Raw genomic sequence first — 18,603 nt, 5'->3', positions numbered from 1 at the left:
GACTTCAAATTTGACACAAACATTGGAAGCTCTTGCACGCAGGTTAGTATTGAAAATGGGCCGTCGAAGTGAAGTCGGTAGATTCATTTTTGCTGCCAGGAAAATGTTTACAGCGGTTCAAAGGAAATAATGGAACGGCGGACATACTTAAATCGATTTAGAATTTCATCCTAATGAAGAATACACATACTTCGTGGGTCCCCGATGCTTTCCCCTGGGCGTTGCAAACGTTTTGACAAAATCGATTTACCTGCCTTCCTTCGATGATCGGTATAAAAATATTTCCCTCTCGTTTTAAACTCTTTAAAATACATCCACATTACCTCGACGTCCAAAAGAACTAAACAATCACATGAATTGGGTTGTGAACGACACTCTCAGCAGTAACCAAAACATGTACCAATTCAACCATGCTCTTTAAGCCGGATTATAATTTTCGCTTTTTTCAATTGCTTTCACAATTCACTTATTTCATTTCACTTTCATATCTGACAACGTACGAAATCCATCCAATAGCAACAAGTAAGAAAGTGATAAATCCTCATTTATCGCATGAAAGAGAGACTAGGCACGAAAGAAACTGCAAAACTTCAGAGTTTTATCGTTCGTTAGTTCAATTAGCTGGATACAGTTCAGACGACATGTTACGAACAGAAGTGATTTTAACAAAAATGAGCGAAAGGGTTGAATATTGCATTACCAGGCATTAATTTGGCAATATTTTGCCACAACTAGTAGACAATATTTGGCCAAAGACTGTTTCTTTAAAAATCCTGCAACGTATCGATCAAATTCGTATCGATTCGAGAGAAATTACTTTTAGCAAATACAAAGTTGCAAAGAAACTCCACACAAGCCAACCTAAAAAGACAGTGCGAGTGCAGATGCTACTCCTCATGAAGTCGTGGGAACACGTTCAAATCTTAATGACACCTATGAGGCAATGTCTTCTTATCCGAAAGATAGTCCTTCTGCATAGCATTTTGCGTACATCAGTATTAGGAGCAAGAAATTGGCAAACTCTATCCTTGCCAAACTCAAACACAGCACACTTTTCAGAGATTGATTAATGTTCAATAATATGATGTATCCTTTTTCGAAATTTGTTTATCTCTTTGTAGTTACTCTTCTTTAACTTTTCAAGTAGCCACTTATCGAGTATTGCATATTGTTTAAAATATAGCAGCTGCAAGTGCTTCTATTTTCCGATATCACAGATAGTGAGATTTCAAACATTACTGTCTATTCAGCTATTGAAAGTGTATCTTCACATATAGATGGCTCCATTTTGTTTATTTTCTTTTAATCACAAAAAAGCGCACTCGGCAACTCTACTAAAAATGCAAATTGACATTATGTACAAAACTGTCAGAGTATTTTTTGAGAAAGCACGAAATTACAAAAAAAAAAAGTGTTTTCATCACCAATAAGTATTAAAATAGCTAATTAGACAATCAGACCGTTAACATGACCTCTTTTATAGCAGGCACGTATCTCTTGGGCTCAGTCTGCTCGCGCTCTATATCCCAAAAAAAGAAAAAAAAAAACGGGACTGATAGCCAACGACGACAAGTGCACATGATCATTGAGACGCTACTACTACTGCACACATGCCGATCGCGGCATCTCTTATCAAAGGAGAATGTGTAAATCGTTTATTTTTTAAATTAAAACTTTAATTTCTTTCATTCTTAGGCAGCGGAAGGGACAGCAACTATGAGCAAATGAGCTTTCACAAATTAAACTTAAGTGATTTAATCAATATTTTTTATTTATTTATTTGAACTGAAAGGATCCATCAATTTTACTATGCTCATTTTTTGACGCATTACATTAATTAATTATCATTACGAAACGCTCACAAGCATTTATCGTATAATTTAATACCGAGGTGAGACAGATGAGCCTTTATATCAGGTTACATGAAAACTATTAAAAAATAATTATAAATGTTAATGTTTCCTAGTATGGACCTCCAATGAAAACTTGAAAGATACATGATTAGGCATTAAGTTATCTCTATATAGCTGGTTGAGTTCAACTTTGTCTTCTCTTGATTATGATTTAAAAATGTGCGTTCATTGGCGAGGAGATTGTCAGAAAATCAATTTAATTTTTGTTTTGTATTTCATTGAAAGTATTCTGCTACAATATTGCTACCACCACAATTACATAATTTTTTATTTAATCAGTGCTTAAGGAAGCAACCTACATACAGAATAATAAACGTATTTTTGAATTATAAGAAAGACATCCAAACCAGCATGCCAAACCTACCCGTGAGACAAGATTATTACCAAGTAATTCTTGATCTTTTAGATTATCCAGAGAAAACATTGAAAACATTAATCCATAATCGTTAGCCACCAGCAAAGCTTAAACTTGCACACATATCCCCAAGTGTAGGTTTTTGTTGGTTAATGGCAGCATTACGTGTGTCGTACGATCAAGAAAAAGGAAAAATGGAAGTTTTTCCTGAATATGTAAGATAGGACTTTCCGTTCATGCCAGCTAACTAAATAAGCAGCTTTTCAAGTATAAAGGAAAACTATTATGGCGAGCTAGGACTTTCCATTCACAACAGTTAACTAAATACAAGGGCGTTCACACCTTCCCCGATCAACTTGAACACCACAGTTCAAAGGTAAAGCTTTATGAAATATTTTATCTTTACCACAGGAAAGGGAAGCGCTTTCCCGAATCCTCGATAAACTTTCTTGGTGTTATTGTCAACAATTCCAGCAATATTAATATTTATTCGTTCTGCGCCTGTTTTTCGTTCGTAACTAAACCATGATTCTTTCTTCCACTTCACTTCAATCTACTCAGCAGATTTTTAAGTTTCCTTCAAATCATCAAAAATTGGTTCTTAGTCATAAGTTTTTTATACAAACAGGCAATGGTTGTATATACTGTGAATGAACTCTCTCTGTAGGACAGTTCCTAGATAATCCTCCGGGTCGGAAACTAGTTCAACTCAGACGGCGACTGAAAATATTTATAAAATATTTATAAAAAACTACGAAATACAAGAATTTCTGAATCTCGTATATAATAATAATAACGTTCCTTAAAATACAAGTTGGACTCAATGCTATAGATAATTGAGAAACTTAACTCCTATTTGGAGACCGTAAAAGGTAATTGTGGGCAAGTAGCCCATACTTTCAAGCTAATGTTTCAAATTCCGTGACTTGAAATGTGGTCAACACTTGAAATTTTTTATCTGGAAATGACTGAATGATATTTTCTCGAAGGAGAATGACTTGAAAATTTCAGAAGTTTTATAGAAAGTTTCCATTTGTTATTCCAGGTTTATGTATTTATGTAAGCGCAAACGATTTTAAAGTCATATAAAGATCGGCCTGACTTTAGTCCGAGAATTTATTTCTTTGACTAAATTATTAATAATAATAATGATAAAAACGAAAAAGAATATAAAATTTCAAATTAACTTGATTTAATTAAGTAGTTTTTCGTGATAGGTCTTATAACAAAGTCCAATACAGAGCGACGGTTCATTACGGCAAGTTGGGCAATAGTATCTAGTTTCCTTCCGGACATTTTTCTGTGCACAAACTTTACATTGACGTGTCGGTCCCTTCTTTTTCCTGGTAGGAGGAAGAGGATCGAGGTAATGAAGGGAACTTTTTTTCTCAGCTACATTTAAAGGGGGTGATTGAACAGGTACCGCATTTTGTTTTGCATCCAATAAATACAGTATAACTTCTTCCCTAAACTGAAGGGGTCTTTTTGGTCTGACGCCAGGTTGCTGGCTATAAAATATGTACGCATTATGTACCATTGCTTCGACTATATGTATGGCTATATTCTTATGCCAACGAAGCGTCTTCCTCAACGAACTATGATATGACATCATATGATCTGAATGATCTACGCCTGCCATGCCCGTAATATAATCCCGTAACACGTTTGGTAGAGTAGTTAATTTAATTTTTAATTTTTCGGATTGGTTAACGACTTCAACCATTTCAATTTTATGCATATTCGATATTGTCAAAATATGTCTCCTATCCCTCCATTTGCAAACGACAACGGTTCCTGATCGTTTCCAGTTATGCTCACCCTTCTTAAGTTTTTGCTTTATCAACTCCTTGGGATTTCCTTGGCGACTAGATCGTAATGTTCCACACATATGTGTCTTTCGCAACGACAATGTTGATGTTAGCGCTACGGAGGTATAAAAACTATCCATATATACTACATAGCCCTTATCTAGAAAACCATCCATAAGAGAAAGCACGACTGAAGTCGTATAATTTCGTCCACTAACTAAAGGATCGGATTTTCCACAATCGACGAGAATTCGTATTATCGCGCCATTTGACTCGCAAAGTTCATACAGCTTGACACCGAATTTGGGTTTCTTGTTCTTTTTAATATCTTGTCGAAGGGTTAAACGACCACGCCACATTATCATTGGGTCATCTATGATTAAGTCTTTTGCGGGATTGTATAAACTCTCCATCGTGCTATTAAAATGTTTGATTAGTGATTCGATTTTATGCATTTTAGTATTCGTGCGTCCTACTTTATCCGAAAAGTGTAGAAATCGTAACAATATTTGAAATCGATTCCTAGTCATATTACTTTTCCAGAATGGTAACCTATATAAATGACTTGTATTCCAATAATGTTGCACACTAGGCAGATTTATGATGCCCATGTGGAGAAGTAGTGCCCAAAATTTTCGCATTTCCTCATAGTTGGTCTCTTTCCAGTCCAAAAATCTTGACGAACTTCCTAACATTCCTTTCTTTTTAATTACTTTTGTAGCATAGTTATTAGTTTTTTGAACCATCATATTAATAAAGTCCTTGGAAAGGAATAAATCGATTAGCTCCCCTGGAGTTCTTAATTTTGCCGGAAGTTTCAATCCTCTGGGTTCGCCACGAAATTTGAAATATGGAGGACATTGCTCTAGTTCCGTCCAAACGTCACATATTGCATTTGTTTCGCTGGGCTGCGCACTGACCGGTGGATCGTGAAGTTCATTTTCGCTTTCGGAATCGTACATAATTCGATCGTCGTCATCTGATTCACTTTCTACGCCACTAAAATCAACGTCAGAGGAATTAATTTCCACTGACTCGAAAGAACTATTTGATGACACATCATCTTCCATTGTCCGTAATAAATTAAGTCAAGTCTCAAAATTCACTTTCTGAACTCGTTCATAGATTCACAAAATTAATTTACAAATGACTAAATAACTAAATTATTTCCTCCTTGCGTTTAAGAAAGAATTTCGTTCGCTATGTGTAGTTTACAGTGCCTAAAACGAATGTACTCGTGATGGATATAAGTCCGTTAATATCACAACGAATTTTAACAATGAATTTGGAGGATCGAAACTGAAACAAAACAACCAATCGGAAAAAAATGCATAGGGGTCTTACTATTAAAAGTCAAAAATTTCGAAGGATTGTAGGAAAAAGTATAAAAACTTACAAGAAGAGAACATAAATTTTGTCAATATTTGTAAAAACGTATCTGCATTTTTTTTTACTACGAATTTCTTGGCATATGTTGTCAAAATAATATAAATCTTCGAATTTACGTGTGGTAGAGTTGCCAAGTTTATTAAAATGCGGCATAATGTCGGCACTTTGTGGGCAATTAGATGCCACTGGCTCTGCGATAAAAAGATTAATATTTACCCAAAGCTTCCGTGTTTAATGAATTTTATGAAAGCATTATCATCGTTGATAAAATTTAAGTAAAATAAAATCGTGTAATGTAAAAACTCTTTAACTCTTGTTTTGACTTTCAGTTGTATGATTATCAGCTATGATTTTGAGTCAATACAATTGCAAATTTTCTTCTGCTGTTCAGCAAATCAACAATCGAAGATTCGTTGTGTTTTGTAAAAAAAGACGATTGCAGTTAATCAACACTAAGCATAAGACATGTTTTCATAATGAACCACATCACTTATACCACGATGCGAATCTTAGTCGCTTCTAAGAATCATGAAAATAATTAAAATGCATGCAAAAGTAACTAAAACGTTGAAGTTTATGGTTAAAATGTGATTTAAAGGCCGTCGTGGACCCATTAATTAATGATATGTGTGCTAAAACTAACTTCTAACTCTATTGTAATGCTTAATGCAATGTTTCTTTATGGAACCAGTGGAAATATAGCAAATCTATCCCACTCGTCCACTTATCGTGGTCAATAGAATTCACGAGCACAGACCTATTATATTTTTTTGTTCGTGTAGTTTTCATTTTACCTTGATTTAGCAGAAAATCGATTTGAAGATTTGCATTGGGACCCTTGCTTCGGAACTAAAATTTCCTGCAATTAAAACTAGTTTCGGATTATATATAAAACAGCACTGATTTATTATCGCGTTGTACACATTACATAATGGCGCAGCTAACGTAGCTGAAAGTTAACTTTCACTTTGGTATTCAGACGCTTTTGCTGAACAACTGAATACAAAAGAGTAAGCCAGATTTTTCATACATGATTGCCCCGTGAAAAGCTTTAGATTAAAACATGTCTGTTGTTTAGTGTATATTCTACAACTCTGCTTATCTACACTTTCGTTGATTTCGTTGTAGATAATTAGTTTTGGAGGCACTGTTTGGTGAACATTCTCATTTGTACAGCCATAAATTACTTCGCGCTGCTTGAATAATAAACTATTTTTTATATTAAATATAAAAATTAAACGAGAATAACTTATAAATTGTGGCTTAATTATTGGATCACACAAGGTTTAAAAAAGGGATCAAGCATAAAGAATAAAATAAATCTGAGACAATTTTGATTTATTTAGCAGAGGAATTTTTTAGGCGCCATTAGAGTGGATTCATTACTTATACAAGTGCCTTACCGTACAAGAAAGATAGAGATAGCAAATAGCATTAGCGTTTGATTTTCACTGCTTGACGATTTTAAAAAAGAATCCAACGGCTTCTAACATAGTGAGCATCCAAAAGAAAAAGAATGATTTCAACAAAAAATATCAAAGAAGAACGTGTGGATGAGGTAAGTGTTAATTTAGTCCCGTTTGTTAATATAACTTTCTTACGGTACTTTTGCATATGCTTAATATGCTGACACTTAAGAAAATATTTCGGGGCCACATGTGAAAAATTTATGACGTTAATGGTTACTTTTTCTATATATATATGTGTATTAAAATTTTGGATTTTTCCTTGTCTTTATAGAATGAAGTAATTGAAGCTTCCAAGCAAATGCAAAAGATGGGCACAAACGCAGAAATTGTCGGAAAACGAACTGCCTTAGGTGATCTGCAAAATCGTGGCGTTGTTCGCCCTGTGGCGAAAAAGGAGCCATCACAAAACAAGTAAGTTTTTCTTTAAATTTCTCAGTTCATTAAATTGTCTCATGAAAAAATTGCAAAGTAAAACAAGTATGTTTTATAAAAGATCCCATTTAATTTCATGACATGTAATGTCAAACTTCTCAGGCAGATTTATACCATAACATAAATTGATACGAGCAATTATTTCTTAGACCATTATTTTAGAGCCGATATTTGAACTCTAAATTTTGCATTTAATTCCTCTCTAACCTTGGTTGAATGCTAAAGATCATCTCCATTACATTGTCATGCGTACATATAACATTCTTAGTTTCTTCATCTTATATTATCGTTATCACTAAACTGAGACTGATCGAAGGCCTCGTCATGCCGCGAGTAAATATGGTAACTTACATTCTGTTTCTAGTAATAAGTTGCTAAGTCGCACTCGAACCCGAAGATAGTCCCATGAGAAAATTCTGTTTGCCTGACGATAGATACCTGCTAACATCAAGGCAATTTTTAGTTAACCCTGTAAGTTTTTGGAGTGCATTACAGCTCCGCATTAAAATGATTGCTAGTTTTGGTAGATTTAAAGCGGACATTAAGGCCTTCCACAATTCGTAATAGCTATCAGGTTTTTATCTACGTTTTTATCCAATATTGTACCAAAGAACTTATTCATTCTATAGATTATTGTTGTTCATTACTATATACTGAGAGGCTTTATAGTCTTATAGGCACCTTAATTAATTGTAGTAGAAAATGGTATTGTATTATTAATTGATTAATAAACTGAACTAAACCAATTAGGAATATAAGAGCCGAGGTCCTGCTGCTTATCCTAATCGCTGAGGCCTTGAAAATCTCCTTAAGATCTGATTAATGTGCACCGGAGAATTTATTAGGGGCAAACTATTTTTCATTTTTTCGTAAATTGATCCGATGTTAATAAGATGAAGTGGAGCTCGCATACTAATTGTGAATTGTTCGAAAAGTTAGGCATAAATAAGTCGTGAAGGTGTGTTATTATCATTATGTAGTCGAATAAAATAAATAAACTCTAGTCGTTCAGTCAGATTTTGCGAGAACAATTTCGTGGTTAGTGTAACTCTTTTGATGCACTTACGATTGAATTTCACTGCTTCTTTTAGGACGGAGCGTTAAATAAATGCAGTCTTTAATTGAAATTTTGCCAATATATATATATAAGAAAGACATGGTATGTATATATAGGATGTATAGGTCATGTCGAACGTTTATAATGAAGTCTTAAAAATTTTGGATCACATATCTTCTTTCTAATTTTGCATTACATAAGTGAAATGGTATTAACTGCTATTTCAAGGCTTTATTGACAAATTGTATAGGCCTTAAGGATTCAAGGTTTCTAAAATAAGTGTTTGATGTTGCATCGAACACAGATATAATTCTTAAATTACGAGCGGACATATCCGTCTTTTCATTGGGAAGAAATGGGAACATAGAAGTGAATTTGTCAAATAAATAGCGCACGTATGACACCGTCGGATGTGATATACAATAGTATCAGCCGCACTGTAATATTAATTAAAACATCAGGCAGGTTTAGGTTTACTTCTACAAATGAGTAGCATAAAGTTATTTAATTGTTTTGGCGAAAAATTGCTTATTTACTATTATTGTACTCGGAGCAGTCTGGACAATGCAAAATTGCAAAATGTTTGCAAAGCCGTTAAAGCACGCGTGGATTCACATTGGAAGAAACCGCCAGCTGCTATTAATAATGCGAGCAAAGCGGCCGCCAAGAAATTGAACGGCGAGACAGCAGCGGTGCCAGTTACGTCCGCTGCAGTTGCCCAGCGTAAAATGATAACACGCTCCAATTCATTGCGTTTAGCAACTACTAACGGAACTAAAGTTGTCGGTTTGCAGCGTCATCAATCGGCTGATGCACCTACGGTAGCCGAGAAAGCAAAGACGTTGACCAATAAAGTGGTCGAGAATAAAACCCAGATTGCCCAGAAAACTAAAGGTAAAGTCGCATTTGAACATAGTTTTGACTGGGTATTCCCCGCATTCATCTCATTTCTATCATTTACTCTATTTAGCTGAAATGAAATCCATTAAATCGGAATTTGAAGAAAAGGTTGTTATAGAATCTACACTAGAAGATGAAGAGGACAAATTGCTGCCTAAAGCGGAGTTAGTTGCAATACAAACTGATTCAAATCCGATTTTGGTAAAGCAGGAGAGCTTAGCAACAGTCAATAAAGAAAAAATTAAAGAGTCAAAATCTTATTCGTCTGGATTGCTAGACGGTGTAAACGATATTGACGAGGATGATGCTGAAAATTTGCTCTTAGTGTCTGAATACGTCAATGATATTTACGATTATCTGTTCCAATTGGAATCCGAACAACCAATTGTTAAAAACCATTTGGAAGGGCAAGTGGAAGTTAATGTCAATATGCGCGCTGTATTAATAGATTGGATCAATGAGGTCCATTTACAATTTCGTTTAATTCCTGAGACTTTTCAAATGGCCGTTGCAATAATAGATCGTTACTTACAAGCGGTTACAGATACGAAACGTTCACAATTGCAGTTAGTTGGTGTAACTGGTTTGTTTATAGCGGCTAAATATGAGGAATTATTTCCTCCACCAATAACAGATTTCGTTTACATTACCGATGAGTCTTACACCGACTCTGAGATACGAAAGATGGAGTTGAAAATGATTAAAACTTTAGACTGCAATCTATCGCGGCCCTTGCCCATACATTTCTTAAGACGCTTTTCAAAAGCCGCCGAAGCGGAAGACATTCAATATGCCATGTCTAAGTACTTTATTGAATTGGCGATGATTGAATCCAATATGGCCTATTATAAACCATCTGAAGTGAGTTTTATTGACTTTTGTTTTCTCTTAAATTTTTAATTTTTTTTTTTTTATATTAAAACTTTACCAATATTTGTTTTTGCAGATCGCTGCCTCATCTTTGTTTTTATCCTTGAATCTCTTAAAAGGCAATGCTAAGCTGACTGTGGGACTCGACGATATTTACTGGACACCTACTCTGCAATGGTATTCGCGTTATTGCGTTGAACATATAAAGCCGATAGCCAGAAAAATCGCTGCCATTGCACGTAATGCACGAACTGTTAAATTGAAGGCAGTTTACAATAAGTACAAGTCAGCGAAATTTCAAAGAATATCTATGCGTCCAGAACTCTATGGCGTTTTAATCGATTCGATTATTAAAAATGGGAATTAAAAGTACGACTAACAATTCATGTAATTTGTAATAATTAGAATAATTATCGCCAACATCAGAACAGAATTTATGGGTTCAAATCTATGCTTACAACGATTCCATTTTAGGTTAAAAAAAAACTAAAAAAGCAATTTATTCTCTTAACTTTTAACGGATAATTAGTTTAATTTGTGTAATTTTTCGTTTAATCGCTTTCTTAAGGAATTTTTTTCAATGAAAAGTTTCTGCAAGAAATTTCGATGTTTTTTTTTTTCATATATATATATATATATCATAAGTAACGGAGCAATAAAAAGCAATCTTTGCCAAGACGAACCTTTTTCAAGCCTCTCTTAAGCCATTTCGTATTCGCGTGCCGATGAACTCTGTAACTGTAGAGGGTTGCATTTAACAACTGCTTAGTTGGAAAATTTTTATTTTCTTGCTTATTTTTTAGAAGAAATTTGTTTAAATAACGCTTATAATAAACTTTGTTAAACTCTATTCCACTTTATTCGTATAATTTTTTTGTGTCTTCTTTTAAATTTCAATTTTCATATATTTCGTAAGTTATTTTCATAGATACATACACATATATTTGTTTCTTTTTGTTTATATTCTCTTTTCCACTGTGCACGTTAATCATTATGATACTTTTGATAATCATAACCAACGGGTTTACTTTTCAATTAATTTAAATAACAGAAAACATTAAAGGTATTTTCATTAAACATTTTAAATTTATTTTAATTTTTTTTGCTTTTTCAAATAAAACAGTCGAAATTGGTAATAACTTTTAAAATTTTTCAAAATGATTAACGTAAAATATATTGCTTGGCAGTGTATGTTAAAATCGTTCTACTTATTATTATATTCTTTGTTATAACATAATAATATCACAATTTATTCCCTTTTAAAATGTATGTATTTTTAAATAAACATATTTGATAAAATAGGTCGTCTCAGAAAAATTACTGGTTTTTTTCCCCATCCTATTTTTTTTAGTTCGCGCCCGAAAAGGTTAAGGTAAGTCTAAAAACTCATAGCTCTTTGTGTAGCAATCTTTGCATAGTGTTTTTATACCCTACACACCTTGTGGTAAAGTGTATATTAAATTTGAATGTGTGTCCGTAACACGTAGAAAGCCTTAAAGTAGATGCATCTTTCATTACTCCGAGCTAAGCATGTCTGTCCGTCTGTCCAGGTAATTTTGTGTTCAAATTACAGGTCGCGACCTTTTAAACGCTTTAAAATATTCCAATGAACTTTGGTACACTGATCTATTTTGATCCAAGAACGAACGCTATTGAAAATGGTTCAGATCGGCCAACTTTTCCGACCACTCCTCATATAACGTCCTATTCTGGAAAGTTGTGGAAAAAAATTGCAATTTTCAAAATTTCGACCGAGTACTAACATTTCCACATTCTGGATTGGCTTGGAAACTTTGGACAAGCTCGGGCAATTTTTTAAACCCCCTCTCACGTAACGAAAACTCAAGTTCATATGACAAAGAGGTGTAATTTTGAATGCTTCACGAAGAAAATTCAGATTATAATTGACATTTAAAATAGAAAAATTAACTACCAAGGTTTGGCCATCTCTGCCCTCTATATAGATTTTTACGAAAGTATAGGACAGAAAAGTCTAAATTTTATGTTGTTATGAGAAAGCTTAACTCCTAATAGTAACTTAGGTAAAAACAATTCGCTGCATCAAATTTGAACTATCCATTTCTATTTTTGTGTCCTATCCTACATTAGGTTTTTAATGGAATTTTTTTTTTTTTTTTTTTAGGGGAGAAGAGTCGAAGTTTTATCAAACGGAATTTTGAACCTTTTGAGTACAACCATACTTACGGAAAGTAAGCCTTTATTTGCGAAGACGCGTAATTTTTTGTGTTCCATGGCAAAAATGAGAATTTTATCAGACAGAATGCGGCGTAGGATATTTAATAGTTGGCTGATCCCCGTCTATAATGTTTTCAATTGTTTTTTAAATCGTTAAATGCATATTGTTGCAATTTTATTTTATTTTTAATTTTTTTTATCTAATTGAAACTAATTTCCTCTTATTTTTCTATTTATTTTTTTTCTTTTCAGTTTATATTAATAAAATATTTTATATATATAATATTTTATATCAGTCTATATTTATTATTGTATTTAGTAAATTAATATGGCGTACATTCCCAAAGAACTTTATAGCAAGCTATTGTTTAGGTATCCAGAATTGTGGGATGTTGATGGTAGACCAATTTGTTGGGAGGTAGTTGGTAGGGAGTTGACTGACAGACTTACTAATAAGATAAATCACCTTGTAACCGTAGAGTTTGTCCGATACAACATAAATTCAGTTAAAACGACGCTTACACAGTTAGTAAGTCAAAGGGGACCGGACGAACGACATTGTGCGCGTGCAAATTAGTACTGACTCACTCAGTGGACAGAATGACGAAACAATTGATAGCGGACGGAAAAATACAGATTGAGATAGATTACGACGATTTCCTAGGGATTGACGAGACGGACGTAATGGACGAGCGATGACGGGGGAACTGACAGAGCAAATGACGAGGGAACTGACAGAGCAAATAACGGGGAAACAGACGCATGTATAAAACCGTGCTTGTACTTCTTAACTTGTTGTGCTTGTGAAGAAAGACGTTCAAACGATCGATTTTTATTGTATAATGCTTTACTGCAAAAATCATATTACATGTTGAAGATGTTGAAGACGCACTTACTCTGAAGCAGATTACCTTTACACATATGTCAATAATATCTTTTAAACAAATATTTACTAAACCTATTCATTATATAAGATAACCGCACTACATAATTACTACCTTGTAAAATTTTTCATAATATTTGTGTATATGTAAAGTGTACATACAAGCGGCGGACATTATACGATGCCCTGGCCTGCATCTCATCTCATGCTTTTTATTCGATTGCCTTCTTCTTCGCTTCTGAAATTGTTGAATGTAAAAAAGTACTTTATTCGCTTATATATATATATATATATGTAAACACACGCACAGAAAATAATTGTCTATTGCTTGGCTGGATTGAGCATGCATATGGAGTGGTGAGATGGAGGGAAAGATTTTCACACTTGCCCGTATATACTGTGCGCCTGTTCGAAAATCGAGTTTGACGGTTTTATGACCGTCATTTATTTTGTTTCTTTTCTTTGCCGATTTTTATGATTTTTATTATTACAAAAAAAAAGAAGAGCCTCTGGCGGCGGCACGTACTACACACTACCACAAATAACATATATACGACCTGACCTACTGCAATAGCGTACAATAAAAATGTACTTACTACTAATAAAGGAAAATAAATATGCATTTGTTTCAATCCATGCATGTAAGCATGTTATGTATACATGTATGTGTGAGATATTTTATGTAAATTTTTTTACCTTTTTATTTATAATGCTCGCATCGCGCTTTGCTATCGTTTAATTATCACATTTCTTCTTAATTATTTATGTGTATTTTAATTTTTTTTTTTTTTTTGGAGAATTTTTTTTTGAATAACAGACATATACGGAAAATTGCTTTCTACACATTTCTGTTTAACTAATAACGAAATATGCATAACGTATATTGATTATTGCTTTGCATGAGATTCCTTCTGTCTGTCTGTTTGTTGCCTGCGTGCAATGCTAGCTAGTAAGAGCATTGAATAAAAAAAAAAAAAAAAACATGATAAGAAGGATGCGAACGCTTCTTTTCTATTCAAAGTTCATCCATTGTTCCTGCTTTGCTTGCAGTAGTAAAAGATGAGAGAAGCAGTGGACCGAAGAAGGGATGCTAAAAATGTGGCAAGGGGGTGAGAGACCATGGGGATGTTGCTAATGATTCTTTTAAAATTAAAGTTCATTCATTGTTCCTGCTTTGCTTGCAGTAGTAAGAGATGAGAGAAGCAGTGGACCGATAAAGGATTGATAGAAAGGGTGCAAGGGGGTGAGAGATGACGAGAAGTTTGCTAATGGCTCTTTCAGCTTTCCCAGAGCTTTCTTTGCAGTAACGAGAGAAAAGTAGCCGAGTGTGGAAGGGTTATATTAACGCCTACTATTTGTACTTTGCTTGCAGCAAAGGGTGAGAAAAGTGATGGAGCGATGAGGAGGATGATAACCAAATGAGAGAAACAAAAGTTCTACTACATTTTTTTTTAGATAGGCGAGTAACGATGAGCAGGGTGGAAGGGGAGGTGAGAAGAATGCGAATGTTTCTGTTATATCCAAAGTTCAATGTTCGTCGTTTGCTTGCAGTAAGAGCTGAGAAAAATGGTTGAATGCTTTTATATTCAAACTTTCTCGTTCGTCCTTTTTTCGCACGAAGAGATGGAAAAAGTGTAGGTGCGAGAAGAGTGCGAATGCTTTCTTTATATCCAAAATTCATTGCACATCAGTGTGCTTTGCTTGCAATAAGAAGTGAGAAAAGTGATCAAGTGTTTGAAGAGAGCTAGGATGGAAGGGAAAAATATAATTTACTATATTATTTTATATTCATCACCGAACGAAGACTCGTATATTCATTTTGACAAAACGTTTGCAACGTCCAGAAGGTAGCATCAAAAACCCCACAAAGTATATATATTTTCTTGATCAATATCAAATTTCAAATCGATTTAAGCATGTACGCCTGTCTCTCTGTTTATGTGCTTGTCCGTCTGTGTAATGTTTTTAGCAAACACTCTCCTGGCTGGTAAAAATACAGATATCGACACCAAATTTGACAGAAACATTGGAAATTCTGGCCCATAGTTTGGTATTGAAAATGAGTAAAATTGGTCGAAGGATACGCCCACAGCCCCACAGCATCTCTAAATTTTAATTTTTTTTTTTCCAATTCCAAATTTGGAATACATCTAAAGGAGCCGGTGTGCTCGTCTGTCCACCTAACTGCCTATGCAGCTGTGCAGTATTTGTAGTAAACATTCTCTCGTTAGCGAAGATGAAGATATCGTCTACAAATTTGCAACGCTGTTTGGAAGTGACTTAAACTTTTCCAAGGTCAGCCGCGTCCACTCCATATTATAAAGCATAAAAATTTGGTTCTTTTACTTTTTTTTTGTCTTTTTCAGAATAACGGTGTAGGGTATAAAAGATTCGTTCACGACCGAATATAATTTTCTTACTTGTCAAATATTATTTTGAGGGAGTTTACTTTTGTATCTGTGTAATAAAATTTTTAAAAAAAAAAATTTTTATTATATTTTCAATGGATTGACAGTTGAAAGACAGACAATCAATGAAAGCAGTTGTACAATGGATGCATACATTATGATTAATTAAAGACAAACGCTATCTTCTTCTAGAACAGTTGGTTCCAGCGAATGTTTTCCACCATCGTCAAGCAATGCTACTGCATCCAATCCAGCTGCACCTGCATTCTCAATGAAATCGTTTTTCGATGTTGTGGAAGATGTCCCATAGCTGAGAGTACGTTTATTGCATTTAACTTACGACTGCAGAGTGCATTTATGGCGACTCGACGCTTAATAAATTTATTGACATATTTGGACTTTCAGATGCAAAACCTGCAGAAGTGCTGACTGAGTTGATTTAATATTTATATATCCATATATTTAGAAAATATGTAGGCCACAGTACACTATAGAACGTGGTACTTACATCACCCTATATATATTCATATAACAAGTCTTCACAATGGGACGTTATAGGGGAAATGGTTGAAGAAGTGATCCGATCTGAATAATTTTTAATCGCCGTCTTCCTTGGGCCAAAACATGCCCGTCTTCCTAACTTCATAAGAAAATTGAAGAATTGAAAATCTTCATCTCAAAAATTTAGACTTCTAGGCAGGACAAAAGAAACAAGATGGATAAGCTTACATCGATGCAGAAAAGTTTTTGCAGAAAGTGATTCTGATTCGATCGTTATAATAAAATGCGGGTCTATTCCAAGTCCTTCTTGGTGTTGCGTAAAACCGCACTCCTGTTGTAAGGCCCGTTAATGAAATAAAGTTCTTAAGCATTTTGAATGCGTCCTTCAATATTATTTGTCCAGGTATTACTGAGTAAGTTAGATTTTCTTATGCTAGACTTCAAGCAGAAAGTTCATGGCCTGGAAAATAATAAAAAAAAAAAAAAAATCGAAAACATACATAAAATAATCGTAAAGATAGAAGAAGTCGTAAAAGTTTAGATAGGCGGCTGAGACTTATTGTTCTCTCCTCTCTTATCCTATCCTATATTCTTATTTAATTGTCACAGGCAAGTTTCGCTTAGGATAAGTCCAAATTTCAATTTGTAATCCAAAACAAGCGTTTTGATAGACTTTTGAAAAATTGCCCGCAATTACTCATGCAACTTCCAAATTTTATGTTACTGCTTGGCATGGGGCAACCCGTGCTGTATTACGGTTACCTTTCTTCCACTATATTGATCTCACTAGGCTTGCCAGTTGAAACAATGCCATGTTATAATTAACCCACCCACTGTATACCCTATCCTATCCATCCTGTCATGTTATATATAACCCAACCACCGTATACCCTATCTTATCGATCCTATATATACCCTACCAAGGTATAATTTGTGTGCATGTGTATAGTCCAGATTGTCCCAACTTTTATTAAATCAATCTGAGCTTGTCCGTCCATCTGTCTGCTTAGTTCTCTACTCTTGACGTCGCAATTATTGAGATATTTTGACGAACGGTTCCCGCCCCACAACCGACACTATTGAAAATGGTTCAGATGGTACCATTTGTTCCACCACCTAATATATAATTGCAGGATGGCGTAGGATATTTAATGATGGGCCTTGACTCCCTATAGCTTTTTGGTAGTTTTTTACATTTGCAACGTTAACGTATTAACCGCAAGCAAATAGTTTTAAGTGATCCTAATACTATTTAAACAAATTAAAGCCATTTAGTTTAAGATTAGATTTATTTTAACTTTTTACTTTATTATGTCATAAATGTTTTAATATAACATCAACATCCAATTTTCACTTGCTCCGCATATATATTGAATGTTTTTTTGTTTGTTCAAGAACACAAAAATATCTATTAATAAACTTTATTGTTTGAGTTGTTTTTTGTTTAGTGATAAAAAATAAGGTAAAAAAAAGCAACATTTTCATTAAAATTCATTCAAGTAACATTAGAAACATTTGAAGGTAATCTTCGGCGCGCTCTTAGTTCGAAAGAAAGCCCTCAAATGTTTCTGCTGTTGTTGTTGTTGTTGCTGTCCTATAACAGCTTTTTCGCTTGACTGTGAAAGGAGTTTAGCTCTGATCTTCTAGAATGCTTACTAACTACTGATAGGGTTTGAAGGACAGAAGAGTGGAGAGTAGTAACACATGAATGACTTTTCATTTCTTCAATTTGAGTACGTTTTCATTTGTTTTTCTAGGTTCGTTTTTTTTTTTTTCTTTTTTTCTTATTTAGCAGTTTATTAAGTTTTAATAATTTTTTAAAATCTGTTTTAAGCTTAATCATCCTTGTGAAGGACTTTGAATGGTTTTTTTTTTTTGCATTCGTTGAAATTTTTTAATAATTAATTAATGTGACTAATGCACAAAATTCAGGGTTTAACTGCTGCAATTGGGTTACGTTAGTACTGGTGGTCGTGTTTTCATTGATTAGAAATTAACAACATTTTTAACCTTGGAAGGTGGACAAAAATTTGGTAACGACTTCTTTTAATTTGGCATCAGCGCCTTCAGAAATTTTACCCTCTTGGGCAATTTGACTCAAAAGACTTTGCTCGCTTGTCTTAATGTGTTGTAAGAATTCCTTTTCGAATTTAGTGATCTTAGCAGGATCCATCTTATCCAAATGACCACGTACACCGCAATAAATTACGGCGACCTAAAGGCAGGTTATAAGATATTTGGCATTTTGAAATTGTATTTATTGCTTACGTACCTGATCTTCAATGGACATGGGCACGTATTGACCTTGTTTCAATAATTCAGTCAAACGTACACCACGATTTAGCAATTGTTGAGTGGCAGCATCCAAATCGGAGCCGAACTGGGCGAAATATCGAAAAAACACTGCTTTCGCCCAGTTCGG

At 34.2% G+C, this 18,603-nt stretch overlaps 3 protein-coding genes across 5 annotated transcripts in view; 1 reads left to right on the top strand and 2 right to left on the bottom strand.

Moving 5' to 3' along the window:
* Positions 1 to 3,357: 3,357 nt before the first annotated feature.
* Positions 3,358 to 5,559, bottom strand: LOC119636740 (piggyBac transposable element-derived protein 4). The gene is made up of 2 exons (XM_038032318.1): positions 5,473 to 5,559; positions 3,358 to 5,375 (listed from the first exon to the last, which is right to left on the bottom strand). The coding sequence occupies exon 2, from the start codon at positions 5,144 to 5,146 to the stop codon at positions 3,461 to 3,463; it is 1,686 nt and encodes a 561-aa protein (XP_037888246.1). The 5' UTR covers positions 5,147 to 5,375; positions 5,473 to 5,559; the 3' UTR covers positions 3,358 to 3,460.
* A 1,058-nt stretch (positions 5,560 to 6,617) lies between these two features.
* LOC119636754 (G2/mitotic-specific cyclin-B) lies at positions 6,618 to 10,740 on the top strand. 3 transcript variants are annotated; one of them, XM_038032342.1, is made up of 6 exons: positions 6,618 to 6,749; positions 6,815 to 7,023; positions 7,206 to 7,345; positions 8,980 to 9,317; positions 9,394 to 10,184; positions 10,270 to 10,560. In XM_038032342.1, exons 2-6 carry the CDS (start codon positions 6,982 to 6,984, stop codon positions 10,558 to 10,560), a joined length of 1,602 nt encoding a protein of 533 aa, XP_037888270.1. In that variant the 5' UTR covers positions 6,618 to 6,749; positions 6,815 to 6,981. The 3 variants fall into 3 exon arrangements, with proteins under 3 accessions (XP_037888270.1, XP_037888269.1, XP_037888271.1); XM_038032341.1 differs by having other exon boundaries at positions 6,812 to 7,023; XM_038032343.1 differs by having other exon boundaries at positions 6,618 to 7,023; positions 10,270 to 10,740.
* Positions 10,741 to 17,708: 6,968 nt separating this feature from the next.
* LOC119636381 (ATP synthase subunit alpha, mitochondrial) overlaps positions 17,709 to 18,603 on the bottom strand; it is a 3,303-nt gene continuing 2,408 nt past the window's right edge. The window contains exons 4-5 of the mRNA XM_038031696.1: positions 18,454 to 18,573; positions 17,709 to 18,396 (exon numbers count right to left, since the gene is read on the bottom strand). Coding sequence (XP_037887624.1) covers positions 18,187 to 18,396; positions 18,454 to 18,573 — 330 coding nt within the window. The 3' untranslated portion in view covers positions 17,709 to 18,186. The remainder of the gene's footprint in view (positions 18,397 to 18,453; positions 18,574 to 18,603) is intronic.

The sequence above is a fragment of the Glossina fuscipes genome, unplaced genomic scaffold, assembly GCF_014805625.2.
Source record: "Glossina fuscipes isolate IAEA_lab_2018 unplaced genomic scaffold, Yale_Gfus_2 28, whole genome shotgun sequence".
Lineage (NCBI taxonomy): Eukaryota > Metazoa > Arthropoda > Insecta > Diptera > Glossinidae > Glossina > Glossina fuscipes.
This window is presented reverse-complemented; position numbering and strand designations above follow the sequence as displayed.

What these genes read in the sequence shown, in the direction of transcription:
- LOC119636754 (XM_038032343.1), top strand. Translation starts at nt 6,982, where the DNA reads ATGATTTCAACAAAAAATATCAAAGAAGAACGTGTGGATGAG. An exon ending in GATTGCCCAGAAAACTAAAG is followed by an intron (nt 9,318 to 9,393) that starts GTAAAGTCGCAT and finishes TACTCTATTTAG; the next exon opens with CTGAAATGAAATCCATTAAA. An exon ending in CCTATTATAAACCATCTGAA is followed by an intron (nt 10,185 to 10,269) that starts GTGAGTTTTATT and finishes TTGTTTTTGCAG; the next exon opens with ATCGCTGCCTCATCTTTGTT.
- LOC119636740 (XM_038032318.1), bottom strand. Translation starts at nt 5,146, where the DNA reads ATGGAAGATGATGTGTCATCAAATAGTTCTTTCGAGTCAGTGGAAATT.